The sequence below is a fragment of the Phlebotomus papatasi genome, chromosome 2, assembly GCF_024763615.1.
Source record: "Phlebotomus papatasi isolate M1 chromosome 2, Ppap_2.1, whole genome shotgun sequence".
NCBI lineage: Eukaryota > Metazoa > Arthropoda > Insecta > Diptera > Psychodidae > Phlebotomus > Phlebotomus papatasi.
In genome coordinates, this window is record NC_077223.1 from 32,928,602 (window position 1) to 32,944,049 (window position 15,448).

The following is a 15,448-nucleotide window of genomic DNA, read 5'->3' on the forward strand; positions in this document are numbered from 1 at the left end:
TTTGAATCAAAATAATAAAAGTATTACTAATAAACTGTAAGTTAACTCGAGAAAATCTTTATAAAATAATTTTAAGGCTGACATATTGAGATATATCGTCAGTTAAATCAGCATTTATCGAAACTTCATTTTTGCGATTTTTCGATATACGTATTTGGAATCAGCGTAATTTTGCTTATTAAACGCACTTTTACATAAGCTGTTATTTCATAACTTTTGCTGAATAAATTTTGTGCGCCACGTCGCTTGTTTTGTTTTGAATTAATGACAGTTTCTCACTTTTTTCTCGGAAATATTGAATTAAAATGTTTTGATGTCGATTTATTCGCATTGTATTTGGATATTTGGAAGAGTTTGTGAACTTGTTATTGAGAAATATTACATTTTTGTAGCAAATAACAAGCTACGCAGACGAGCATAAGAAGTTACGGCAAGTGCTGATTACTGAAAATTTTGTATGGAAATTTGTCATAACTTCACTAAAAATGAAAATTACGACAAATTCTGATAAATTAATTTAGGGCACTTACGATAATTTTTGTTTGAAATTATTTTTATTGGGCTTAATATAATAAAGTTTCTTTTTCTTCAGTGCGTTTAATAATTAAAATTACGCCGATTCGAAATTTGTTTTTAGAGATTCTACATGATACAATCTTCTTATACTATTGCAAGTAGACTTTTAATTGTCTTCTTCTACGATATGAATAATTCCGAGACCCGGGACCGGACCCTTCTGTAGTATTAGGGAAATTATATTTTTTTTCTTTATTTTCATTCTTTTAAACATGTATGATTATTTTATTGAATTCGCTGTAATTTTTTTTTTAATTTGATTCCAAATAAAACGATTCCTTAGTAAAGTATAAGTTGTTTTTTTTTATATTTCATAATTTTGTTTGCCCAAGTATAGATAACAAAACAAAAAATCAAATTATTAGAATTAGAAAATAAAAGTGTTTTCTTGTATTAATATTAATATTCAACATCTCATGACTAACAGTTATTAAAAATGTAATGCATTGAAATGCACTACAGGTGAAGTCGAAACGATAGTGGCGCTGCAATCGACAAGGGGAAACTTGATTGCGAAGCGAAACCCGAAAAATTCAACGAATATCCGACGAACGAGAAACGAAGTAGCCGGTGTCAACAAAATCGGTGACATTTCAACGCGCAGATTTTCACGCGAATTTTCCTCATCGTTTTGCCGCTCTACCTCAAGCATTCGCTTCGCGATAGTGTATTCTTTTGATCATGTGTAATATCCCCCAACACTACAAATAATGGATAATCCCCAGTGTCCAGAAGGTAGGCCCCCATGCAGTCGCAATTTTGACCAAGCCTCAAACCACGCATGCAATACATTTTCCTTTCAGATGACGATTTGAGAAAGATTATCAATAAATTGGCCGAATTTGTGGCACGCAATGGACCGGATTTTGAGGCGATGATCAAATCTAAGCAGATTGATAACCCACGGTTCAGATTTCTATTTGGCGGCGAATATTTTGCGTACTACAAGCATCGTGTTGCATCGGAGCAATCGAGTGAGTTGAAAAAATATAGATAAGATTTTGGAGATGAACTCTTGGAGTCTGGACAGTAGATTCTTGCACTACTACATAGTTACATAAAGAAAACATAAAATCATGAATTATGATTATGTTTTCGAGAATTTAATTTCTCAAAATTTAAATTTAAGTGAAAAATCATTTAATTTTAAAGATAAATATTTACTTATTTTACATGATAAATATGTACCCACGTTTTTCGTCTTCGTATTCCTAAAAAAAAATAATCCTATTAAGGTAAATGTCCTAATTCAGAATCATTTCCAGACGCTTTAACTCTGACAGAAGATTCAACACATTAAGTTCATATTTTTTTCTGAAGAAAATTACATAAATTTGCTCCTTGACTCTTCTAGACCTAGAGTGTTACTGTTTAGTGAAAATTCTTTAGATATAATTTGAAAACTTCTTAAATACAAGAAAAACACACAAGTGCAAAAGGCTTCTATTGGAAACAAATTATTCCAAATGGAGACAAGGTAAAGTTTCTAATTGGAGACAAACAGTAAATGAAACCACGACGAAAAGCTTCCAAAAGCTTATTGAGTCGCTCTTGAGTGCAGGATTTGTTCTTATTCCTGGTCTTTTCTCCTTTCCCATCTAAAACAATAAGAAAATCTCACCAAAAAATCATATTTCCGGGGTTTCCCATTGAAGCATTTGTAGACACTTCAGAAAAACTCTTTTTGTTCACGAGATAGGTAATTATTTCATTTGAAAACTTCACGTACCGTTAACAATAAAGATTAGCACTTTATTTAAACAAAAATTAGCCAGAAATATGACATAAATGTTAAACAAAACGAATAAACAACAGTGAAACAATGAACAGTCATTCGATGGTGAAAAGGTACACTTTTGATTTTTCTGAGAAATGAACAAACCAAAATTTGTGAATATGAATGGATTTTCGCTTTATTTGGAGCAAAATTAACTAAATAATGAAACTGTGGTATAGAAAACACATAAATATAGTAATTTAGTACTGTATTTATCATGAAAACAGTGACGTTCCCATTTGGAATAGCGAAAAATTTCCATTTGAAGCAGATTTTGAATTGGATTAATTTACTCGGCATTTTAAAATGAATAAAATATAGACATTCATTTGATTGTAATTTTGGACACCCTGTTTGTAATTCGGGACACTGCTTTTAATTTTGGATAGAACCAAACTTGCCAAGTCCTCTTCCTGTTTATGAGAAGGAACCCTAGAATGGCTCGAGCGATCCGAAAACTTCATACAATTCATTAAAGAGAGTTGATTTCGGCACTCCAAATATCCGCAGATTTCCGTATTCCCTTGCCAATCCGAAACTCTTGACATGCCTATTACACAGCATCTCATTCGTAAAGGCGATGTTTATCCGTTTTTTTTTTTAAGCATTGTACAACCTGTATCCCAAAAACTAAGAATTTGCAGAATTTCAAGACACAAAGCAACTGTCTAAAATAAGCAACACGACCTTAGTGGTAAACCTCTGGCAAAATTGTCTATTTTTGACTGGAAAAGCGTAATTCCAAGAATTCAGATCATACGAGAAATTTTCGTTAACACAATTTTCAATGAATCTTTAACAATACACTGAAGTTTAACAAAAACGATTTTAATTAAAATTTTATTATAAGTAAAGAATAAATATTAGACTGAAATACACTACAGTAGACTCGCTCAATCGGCTCTTTTTCAATCGGGCGAAAAATTTGTTGACAATTTTCACGTTTTATTGTGAAGCTAATTTGCTCAAATTCGCTATAGTTCCTCTTATTTTATCGTGATTCTTTATAATTGAGCGCTTTTTGTGGTATTTACAAAGGCTTTGATGCCCAAATCTATTGATAAACTGGATGACATTTTGCCCCAAATGCCCAATTGAGAGAGAGTCTACTGTATTCATTACATAGTCGAAGAAAATTCCATAATTTTATACTGAGTCCCGGCATTATGCACTTCGAGATTATGCACCTGACAGAAATATGCACATAAAATTATGCAAGGTTGCCTAATTTTCGGAGTCAATTTATAAAATCATTTTTGAAATTCGCCTGAATGTATACTATTTTGCGACACGGGAAATTTGAAAAAACTGTGCTTCTTTTTCAGAATAAAACTTTAATTTCTTTTTTAAGGTAAAATTTTTAAATATTCTAACCATTTATTGGAGAACTCTGACCAAAAAGTACTGTTTGTTAATGGATTTCTATTAAACAGTTGAATCTTTTTGTTTTAACTAATTTTACTGCGCGAGAAATTTGTTTTACCGCCGATTTATTCAAAAGAATGCCCCTGCGGGTATGCAAATTTTCTCGAAATTCTCGAAAATGTGCTTTTCCTGGACTGAGTGTAATGCCAATCTTTGTCCTCAAAGTGTCCAAAATTACAAGCACTTCCCCTATATACTTCAAATTTACCTACAAATCATACTACGAATTGTTTCAAATCTTAATTCGGCGAAAAACTTAAAGTTAGCAGCAAAAGATAAAGTGCAAAAGATAAAGTCAAATGGTTATGTTACGAACAATGTCAAAAAATTGAAACTTTTACGATTTTTTTGTGAGTTATACGATTTACGAGCATTTCGTAAGTCCCCAGCTGAAATTTAAAATCATTTGCGATTTTTTTCTGTTTATTAACGAGAAATGTGCTTTTTAAGTCGTTTTCGAAAAGGTCATCTTAAGTAAGGAAAATCTTTTCGCTATTGCTAGTTCGGGAAAAACAGAAAAAGCTTATTTAAGATAAGTAGGGCCGATGAGATGTCCTTTCAGAACTTTCATAAAATTAGGCTATCATTTAAAATGACAAAGTGTCCATCTCGGCTTGACCAAAAAAAAGTGTTACTTATAGAACTACAGGGAATTCCGTTTTCAAAGAAATTCTCGGGACCGACAAAAAGCCTGAGAATTCTTTCCAATGACACAGAAAAATTGCATACCCACAGGAAATGTCTTTTAAATAAGTTACGGAAACGCTGTGATGCATGCGAAACATTTTCGGAGCCAATTTTTCAGAATATTTTCAGCGCCAACGGTTCATAAGAAATATAATTTCAAATTTGCTGCATGAAAAATATTTGCATACACTTATGCCGAAAATAGACATAGGCGAATACTCAGCTCGAAAAATTTGGCGGTAAAGGATCAGCCCAAACTGTCATACACTGAGAATGTAAGTTTAACTGTGTTATCACACTTGCACATTAAAATTTTAATATGATTCACATTAATTGTCGCTGGTGAGAGTCCAAATGTGTAATTTTTGTGTTTGAATCATTTTATATTCAAAATTTGATTTATTTGTTGATAAAAAGGTAGACTTGGCCCGCAAAATTTGATAAATTGATTTATAGCATTAATGCGAAAAATTAATGCGATTTTCTCTTTAATTTTTTAATGTGAAAAATATTTATGCTTTATGTAAATTTAAACTTATTTTTGCAGCCCAAGTCCACTTCTTTATCAATAAATAGAAAATCCCCAAATATTAAGTGACTCAAAGACACAAATAACATATTTGTACGCTCACAAGCGACAATTAATGTGAATCACATTAAAATTTTAATGTGCAAGTGTGATAACGCCATAAGGATTAGCGTTTTCAGCATAAATTTCTATTAAATGTGCACAATTTCATTGCGAAAGACTTCTTTAATGCAATATCAATGGATTTTTCGTACAGAAAGGGTACACTCTGACCTTCCCATTACTCCAATCTTAATGCTCCTTGTTTTTTCACCCAATTGACATTTCAAAAAGTAGCCAGAAACGGTTTTTATTTTAAGCACTGGTGCTGATGTCGCCTAATCCCCGTAATTTCACTAGACCTCATGAATTTAGAAGATCAACCTGATCCTTCAAATTATGGGCTGATCCGTGAGTGTATCGACACCAATCTTCATTTTTCGGGCTGATCCCTGTGTCTATTTTGGGTTTTAGGGGCATTTCAAAAATTATTTTATAAATGAGCTCCCAATATTAGGCAATTTATATCAAATTCTTTCAATTCGTTTTCACTTAAGCCGGAACTCTCTGTACTACTACTAACGAACGGAGTAAAGATGATAAACGGCTACAGATAATGTCTTTATGATTTTTGGGGTTCCATACTCCATACGTTGACTTTCGATGTTTTTTTTCGTTTTACGGGTTTTAGGATATATAAGAAATTATCAAGTCTGGATTTTCGTCCATATATGAATATGACCTTAATTATTTCTAATACGTATTTTCAAGAACAACCATAACAACTTATTTTTCAATCGATTTGGTCAAAAATTGAATTATTTGAAAGGTCTTGAAATTCCGAACAAACTTATATCAGTTCAAACCGTTTAAACCGATTATGAATCGAATTTGGATACATTCAGAATCTATGGACTTTGAGGTTGCCTTATCAATATCACTGTTTTTTTTTCAAACTTCTATTTAGTTTTAGTTTTTAGAGGTGACCGCTTAACCAAGGCTTTTCTTTTGGGCTCATTATGCAGCCCCTAAAATTTACCCTATTAAGGGCAGGGTGTGTCAAGCCAACTTGTTCTCCGGATAAACTATCAAACAGGCCGGCTGTATCCATAATAATTCACTTTGATGCAGTACCGCTTTAGCCAGCAACTTCTGTCTCAAATTATACAACTGGGGCAGTTAGACACGAGGTGTATTTCCATCGCCTGAGCTGAGTCTCATTACATCATCTATGCCTTGGATTGCATTGAATGCCTCATTGGAATATCTATACATTCCGAATCGTAAAGACTTTAAGGTTGCATTATCATTATCACTTTTTCTTTCAAATGCTTATAAATATTTATTAAAATTGGATTACAAATCTCTTTAGCTTACACACATTAAAAAAAGCTAGATGTTCTTTTTGAATGTCGTTGATTAGTTGACAAGAGTGAAGAGCAAAGTCCCATAAGTAACTGCGGCTTTCAAGACCTGTAAAATCGAAAATATTGTTTAAAAATAAATCATTTAATTTTGATCAATTAATTAAAAAGTACACGAGAACCTGAACCATGGTGCTGATCGAAATTGTAGTAACTCCACTAGCACTTAATCCAATTGGCGTTTGAGCCATGCACAAGATAATGAGAAAATTTCTCTGATCATCCGGAGCTAAATTATACCAGGATGTCTGCCATAGTGCATGAGCCACTCCTTCTGTTCTGTTCAGAAGAATTTGACTCAGATAAGAATAAATAAATAATAGTGATGAACTATTGAAACAAAGAATGAACGTTGTAATTGAAATTGACACAACTCTTGCAAGGAAGAAAGTGAAGCAGATATAAAGGAAACTAGTAAGAAGCATTTGCAGACTCAGGTACCAGAAGATCGATCTCAAATCATTTAGAACTAAGAGGAGTCTCAAATGATTTTTGTAGACGGTTTTCAAGATTTCTTTTCCTTGCTTTTTTGCGTTTGATTCATCTTTCATTGTCAAAATGTATGCAACAATTGATCGTAATTCTCCGTCCAAACAACCCACTAGGATTGCAAATATAAAATCTGATGCAACAAAAACAACTGCTATAATTACTAGGCTGATAAATTGGAAAATCAGGTTGACAGGACGATAGAATGCACTTGTTTCGGGCAATAAGGGAATTGTGTACATTAAACCTGATGTAAAATTTGTAGCATATGCATTTAAACTGAAAAGAGCTATAACTGAGTATGTCATCATTGCAGTGCAAGCTCTGGAAATTAGATATTAGTTAATATTTATAATAATAAATTCTTTTAAATGTTGTTATCTTACCTTACGAAGAGAACATAGAATTTTAAAGCTTCTTGGTATTCCCTGCGTCTGATGTTTGACAATAAATCAGTAGTTTCAGTTGAAATTTGAATATCTTCAATAAATTTTCTGATTTGCTTAATTTTTTCATCGTGCCAGAGAAAAACAAAATATTTCCATAAACTTTGGTAAAGAGATCCAAAATATACCATCAAATATGCAAAAAATGTGAAATTTCCACCAATTCTGAATTTGGAAATTTCTATGACCATGAAAAATCCACAAATTAGCAAAATTAAAGGATAAATGCTCAATACCAAAATATTTTTCGTCCAACTTGCGGATTCACGTAAGGATTCCAAAAATATCCAATTAAAGCAGCGGTTAAGATACTTTTTGCTCAGATGGAGATTAATCACACAGTTCTTTTTATCCGTCATTTTGCGTGGTGTTGAAATCTTTAAGTGGTCTGGTCATTAGAAGAGGAATCTCTTTTTATAATACTTTTGAATTGAATGGTGGATTAATTTAAAATTAATAGGAACTTAAATATTTTATTGAAGTTTTTGTTATAGTTATTCATTACTTTTAGTTGTTGAAAACTTTCTCAAAATACAATATTTATTCCGTAAAATGAGAATACCTGTAATTAATGATGGGAAGAATTTTTCATACAATGTGCATTACTAATTTAAAAATTTTCACTGTCAATTTGTGATGATACTACCATAGATACAGGCGAGTTTGCACACCTAATTTTCTTAAGCTTTTCCCTAATTCTAGCACTTCAGGATGAACTTTGGACCTTGCTTAAATGCTCTTGTGGTCTTTATACCATCCTTAACCCTTTAAGAACGAGAAGCTTTCCGCTGAGCGAAATTTAATGAAATAAAGTTTCCCTCGATATTTTAGCCTAAATAAGAGATTTACGGTTAAAAAGAAATTTTCCCATCCATAGGAGTCCTGGAAAACTATGGGTCATATATGACCCAATCGTCCATAAAGGTAAAAAAGCACAAAATTTTCCAAACGACTAGTTTACTCGTTTGCTCTGTTATTTTTGAAAGATAAATAACTTGAATATATTTGTAATAATAAAAAAAAATATTTAGAGTACGAGTAAAAATTAAAACGAACAAACATTAATTTTAAAAAATCTCATTCAATTTTTAGTCTCAAAGACTCTTGAAGACTTGTACACAAAAGCAATAATTTTTATGAAAAAATGTATTATTGTTTACTTCATTTTTAGTTTTTATGATATTCGTCGAAATAAGTTTCGCATACTGGTAAGGTAACACAGAGATAAATGTCGCATGCCTCAAAAATACAATTGGTCTTATAATCCCTTTTTCTGATAGCACCATGTGCACCTCAGTTTTCTTCGAAACATGTTTGATGGTAATAATGAGTAGGTGCAATGTTATTTATCTCTGGGAGTTTAAGACGTACAGTTGCACATTGCTGTGGATCTAGAAGTTCTTCCGAAGTTGATGTGTTTTCGATGAAGACTTCAAAGTCCACTTCATCTACGTCTTGTTCCAAATATATTATGTTGCTTTCGTTCAGGACAAGATTGTCGGCATCATCGCTATCTTCTTCGGGTTCATTGATCATGAATTTTTTTTCCATTTTTGAAGTAGAGTAAAAAGTTATGAATTTACAACATATACGCAGAAGTATCTTATAAATTGTCAAAATATTACCTTATTCAGTCAGTATTGCACTGGGAAATCTCAGCTAATTTATATATCACACAATATTACACGAATAATTAACTATTTTACGCACACATAAACAAAAACATGAAACATTCTAACCTCAAATCTTCGAAAATCCACTAGAGACAGATTCGGTGTTTTTTACCTTTATGGACGATATGGTCATATATGACCCATGAAAATTATGAAGCTTTCCTGAAAATACAAATAAACTATAATTTTTACTTTGTTGAGAAATACTATGTATAGTTATTATAGTTTCTAGTCCCAAGAGGTTTTTGCTTTAAAAAAAATTAGAAGTATTAAAAATTACAATTCAAAAACCACGTGAAAATTTGAAAATTCGTTATTTTTGAGGTCAAATATTTTTTATAGTAAATAGCTGAATATTTGCAAAAACTATCCTAGATTCCTACATTTTTCTACTTCGTGATTATGTACAAACATTAGAAAGAGATAACTTCAGGTGGTCAGGAAAAATTATTTTCTCTATGGGTCACGGGTGACCCAACCGTCCTTAAAAGGTTAAGTCAGACAGCATTAAGTTACACCTTTTCTTGAGAAAAAATAGGTCAGATCGGTCAGATGGGTCAGATTTATTAAAAGATTATGAGAAAATTATGAAGTGTTCGAAGCCAGAGTGTGTGATGCCTTAAAGCCTTCCCCTATAAGTCATTGATTATATGTTTCAATTTTGTGTAATATTTATTTTTACATATGTTTCTAATTTACATAATAATGGGAACTTGACAAACTAACAAATTCACATAAAAGTGATCCGTTTACGACATGAAAATGTTTATATAATTGTTTATATTTGAAGCTAATGACCAGCGCACAATAACTTTTGTTTGTAAACATGTTTTCAAAATTTTCCATGAGAATGAGCGAGATGACTAGATCTAGATCTCACTCACTCTCATTGAAATGCCAAAAGCATGTTTACAAAACAAAAGTTTTTGTGCGTTGGGCATAAGAAAGAACAATATGGAAACCTCTGCATCATAAGTCTCCAAATGCTGCTCTATAAACACGATAAACATTGATATTTTTCAAATTAAATTCACAGGATATTATAAGAATTATCTTTAGCGATTATTGAGTGACATTTAAAAGATAGCTCATGTTTTAGTTAATAAAAGTGTAAAGTAGAGTTCCAAAAGTAATTGCTGCTTTCAAAACCTGTAATATCAAAGAAAAAATAATTTATTTATACATTACTTTAAAAAAAATGTTGTAAGCCATACCTGGACAAAAGTGTTGATTGAAATAGTAGTAACTCCACAAACACTTAATCCTTTTTGTTTTTGTGCCATGCGCAAAACCATGATAAAAGTCCTCTTATCATCTATGGCCAAATTATACCAGGATGTCTGCCAAAGTGCATACGCAACTCCTTCTGTTCTGTTCAGAATAATCTGACTCATGTAGGAATACATAAATAGTATTGCTGTGGCATTGAAACAGATAATGATCGTTGAAAAGGAAATTATCAAAACTCTTGCAAGAAAGATTGTGAAGCACATGTACAAGAAGCTAGTTAGCAGAAACTGTAGACTTAGATTCCAGAAGATAGTTCTCAAATCATTTAGAATTAAAAGAACTCTCAAATGATTTTCATAGACCATTTTCAAGATTTCTTTTCCTTCCGTTCGTGCTACTTTTTCATCTTTCATTGTCAAAATGTATGCAACAATTGATCGTAATTCTCCGTCCAAACAACCCACTAGGATTGCAAAAAGAAAATCTGATCCAATAAATATTATTGCTAAAATTTTAAGGCTGATAAATTGGAAAATCAGGTTGACAGGACGATAGAATGCACTTGTTTCGGGCAATAAGGGAATTGTGAACATTAAAATTGATGTAAAATTTGTAACATATACATTGTAAATGTTAATCTGTATCACTGTAGAAGCTATAACTACGCAGCCACTTCTAGAAAACAAATATTTTAATTGATTTTTGTAAAGTATTTTTAATACTTTTTACATTACTTACTTGACAAAGAAAATATAAAATTTTAGAGCTTTTTGATATTCACTGATTCTTATGTCAGATAATATGCTGGTACTTTGAATTGAAGTTTGAATATCGTCAATGAACTTTCTCATTTTTTTAATTTTTTCATCATACAAGAGAAAAACAAAATATTTCCATAGACATTGGTAGGTAGCTCCAAAATATACCATCAAATATGCAAAAAATGTGAAATTTCCACCAATTTTGAATTTGGAAATTTCTATGATCATGAAAAATCCACAAATTACTAAAAATAGAGGATAAATGCTCAATATCAAGATATTTTGAATTAGACTTTTGGATTTGCGTAGAAATTCCAAATATATCCAATCGAAGCAAAGATTGAGATATTTCTTGCTTAGATCGAGGTTAATTGCACATCTTTTTGTACCTGCCATTCTTAGTGGCGTGAAAAATTTTAACTAGCTATTTAAAGAAAAATTTCTCTCTATTATACTATTGGATTGAAATGGTAGATTAATTAAAAATTAATTGTGATTTAAATATTTTATAAAATGTTGCGTTGGAATTTTTATTTTAGGTATTCATAACTTTTTGTTATTGAAAACTTTCTTCAGTAATTCTAAATACATTTTCGTCAAATAAGAATAACTGTAATTAATACGGAGGAGAATTTATAATTATGCATTGGCGTTTTAGAAATTGACAGCATCTACTTACAAATATTGTGTAAATATGGTAAAAAAAAATAATAGGAGAACGTATTATGCAGTAACGCTCCTACTCCAGGGCGCTCTATGAAAGGATTTAACACATTCTTCCAATACAGTAGGGGAATGTAGGCATACTTCGCATAGAGTGAACCTTCAAACGATGCGAATTTTCTCTTTGTTTGCAAAGAGCTGACCTATCATTTCTCATATCGTTGCATGAGCTTAATAATGATCTATTTTATGACTAAAATATGTCGAACTAGGTCTTTGCAAACAAAGAGGAAATTTGCGTTATTTTTGAAGGTTCACTCTGTGCGAACCATGTCAACATTCCCCTATATAAGTTATTGTGAAAGATGGCGAAGCGTCCCAGCTTCGACGAATGCTCAAACTCATGAGATAGAGCGCTAAATAAATTATCTTTTCGCATGTTTTTTAGCTCAGATTCTTTACAATGACCTTTCCAACGGTCGAGACCTTTCCAACGGTGGGTCACACTCCTCCCTCGATGGTCCCTGACCTGAGCTATAACCAAAAATGTCTTGCCCGGACTGCATTTTCTGTGTTTTTGAAGGGATTTTAGCATATTGTATATGAGAGCAAGATCTTTCTAATAAAGAGTCCCATCCGTCTCTACCCCAACCTACTGTTCCCCGATAGAGATGTGCGCCAAACCAATTTTAGCCGATCGGCGCGAGCCACCGCCGCCAAAAAAATTTAATGCGCGCCGCCAGTTCTTTTTTAGCACACCGCGAGGAATTTTGTTTATATTTCAAAGTTTTTAAGTGCCAACTAACTACAAATTTTATGCATTCCACAAGTTGTAATTAAATATTCAATAGACAAATTATTTATCCAGAAAGGTATATTTTGCTTGATGAAAATTTGATGACACTTAGTATATTTGGTAAGAAATATTGGATTCGATGAACTTGCTTTAAAATATTACTCTAAGAAATGCTCAAAATCGTAAATCCAAAGCGAATTATTATTATTTTTTGACTATGCATAGCAGCAGTAAAAATACAAAGAACTTTGCGGCTCATTTATTTCACAAATCGCGAAAAATAGCGATTTCAATATAAGTGGCGAAAAGTGGGGCATTGGCGAGAAGTGGTGATTCCACCCTACATTCAAAAGGTATCCGAAAATTATTGAAAAAGCTTGGGAAAATTATGAAAAATTCCGAAAACACATGGTTTTGAATCGGAAGGACGGGTGTCCCAATGGACAAAAAATTACTCTGACTCAAAAATGACTGGGTTTTGTTGTACAAGAAATGGTCAAAAAATTACTCCCAATTGAAATTTTAAAAATTAGTCGTATTCGCGTCGAATTTTAGTCAAAGCATTACTCAAAATTGAGTTAGTAATACATTTGTTATTTTACTGGCTTAAAATTTACACTAACATGAAGTAATAAAAACGACTCCAAGGGACGGTCCTTTTCCGTACGAAAAAATGACGCTCCAAAAACAGTACACTTGCCATCCTTCTCTACCGCATATGTACGAAATTGACGTACGTACTCTCAATGAAAAAGTTAAATGCACTCCACAATTTTGAACTAAACTATCACCTTAGACACTGTTTTCTCATTAATTCTTCACATATTTTCTTGTTTTTTGCTACTTTTTATGGAATTTTGGTCAATTTTTCCCAATTTCACTACTCACATTTGCGAATATTTTTCTCATTCGACTATTGCTGAATAATGCATAGCTTACAATACCTTTTGTTTGTAAATATGTTTTCAAAATTGCCTATGAGAGTGAGCGAGATGACTAGATCTGGGTCTCACTCACTCTCATATAAATTTCAAAAACGTGTTTACAAAATAAAAGTTATTGTGCGTTGGGCATAAGCCGTCCGACATGTCGAAAATGTTCCAGCTAGATGACAACAACACACAAAAATCTTTTAAAATTTTCACTAAATAGGACTTTTAGACACAAAATTTTTATCACACAATACTCCTGAGACAGGAGCAAACATCTGAATAACGAAATTTAATTTTCCATAAAAATTGTCCGGGTATTTATTAAGCAAAACACTGCCTAATTTTTGCTTAATTTTTGTCGGCATTGTCGTTTTCTAAATCACAACACATTTCTCTACTGGATGAGCTTTTCCTCCTAATGTTACACTATAATATTCTTGAGAAAACACGCCAAATTGCCAACTACTTTGCAAATTTACAGCAGTGAGTAATTCTATTTGCCATTTGATAAGTGAAATTTCCCCTCAGACATGCCCAGCGAGAGCAAGATTATTTATAGGGACACTGGAAGTCACTGGAAAAGTCCATTTTGGCGCGTCATATTTTAGTCGTGGGCGAGTAATCTCAGAGTTATTACGACGCCAAGTGACTTTCGTAATAACTGTCATATTATTCCCCACTTTCCGTCATTCGACTCTCTGACAACCGTCACAGGACCCATTTTTGGATCCAGAATACATACATCCAACAGTAATCTTCCTCAAAATTGCCGTTTGGGATGGGAAGTAAAAGAAAAAATCGACTGGAAATTTTTTAGTGGAGGTGAGATTAGATTAAATTAGAGTAAAGTGAGGGCGGTTCCTTTCGGACAGCTGCACCCAGTCATCCTTTTAAGCAGAGGTGTGCAAAAACCGTTTGAAACCAAACAAACGTTAAATAAAACTTGTACGTCCAATGGTCAAAACACAACCTGAACAAACTTATTTTGACGAACGGCTGTTGCGCACCCCTGCTTTTAAGCCCATTATGCATCCCAAATTAAAATAACTCCTGTTAAGAGCAAGATCATTAGGGGTACCGCAAATTTCAAAGTAACATCTTTTACCGTTTAAACTCCAAAACGTTGTCAAGTTAAGAAAATTTATTGTATTCACACAGCATATATTTACTTAAATATAATATTATTTGAATAAAAAATCCCTTACCTAAATTATTTTAAACAACTTGATCATCTTATACACATTCCATAACATCAGTGATTTTTTCACTACCTGCAAATGTATAAACTGTTATAATTAGAACAACTTGAGAATTTTGCAAATAAGAGAAAGACCTGAATCATTGTGTTGACAGAAATAATCTAGCATAAATTGTATTCTTCTAATATTTTATTCATCCACAAACACTGGTAAAAAATAAAATGATCAAATTGATCTAAATTTGATCCTTTTGTAATGGATGGATCAAATTTTAAACGTTCAATGCACATTTATCATAATAGAACATGTTAATTTGATACATCCTTTGCAAAGGGATCAAATTTGGATCAATTTGATCCTTTTATTTTCATCGGTGAACCACTAAAAAATGGCATTGCGTGAGAAGATTACTGTTACAATTTGTTTTTAGGAAATGAAAGCGTAGAGTAAAGCTCCAAAAGTAATTGCTGCTTTCATAATCTGTAAAATCCAAGAAAATAATTTTAATTTTAAAATATGACAAATACAGATTTGAAAGTCTAACCTTTACAAAAGTGTTGTTCGAAATGATAAAAAATCCACCAGCATTTAATCCTATTGGCTTTTGAGCTATGCGCAAGACCATAAGAAAAGCCTTCTGATCATCTATGGCCAAATTGTACCAGGATGTTTGCCATAGTGCATACGCCAGTAATTCAGTTCTGTTGAGAAGAATTTGACCCAGATGCGAATAAATCAATAGTAGTGATGCACTATTGAAACAAAGAATGAACGTTGTAATTGAAATTGACACAACTCTTGC

General features: G+C 32.3%; 1 protein-coding gene across 1 annotated transcript in view; it reads left to right on the forward strand.

Moving 5' to 3' along the window:
- The first annotated feature begins 1,090 nt into the window (after window positions 1-1,090).
- Window positions 1,091-15,448, forward strand: part of LOC129803507 (calcium homeostasis endoplasmic reticulum protein) — a 37,727-nt gene continuing 23,369 nt past the window's right edge. The window contains exons 1-2 of the mRNA XM_055850116.1: window positions 1,091-1,311; window positions 1,380-1,550. Coding sequence (XP_055706091.1) covers window positions 1,287-1,311; window positions 1,380-1,550 — 196 coding nt within the window. The 5' untranslated portion in view covers window positions 1,091-1,286. The remainder of the gene's footprint in view (window positions 1,312-1,379; window positions 1,551-15,448) is intronic.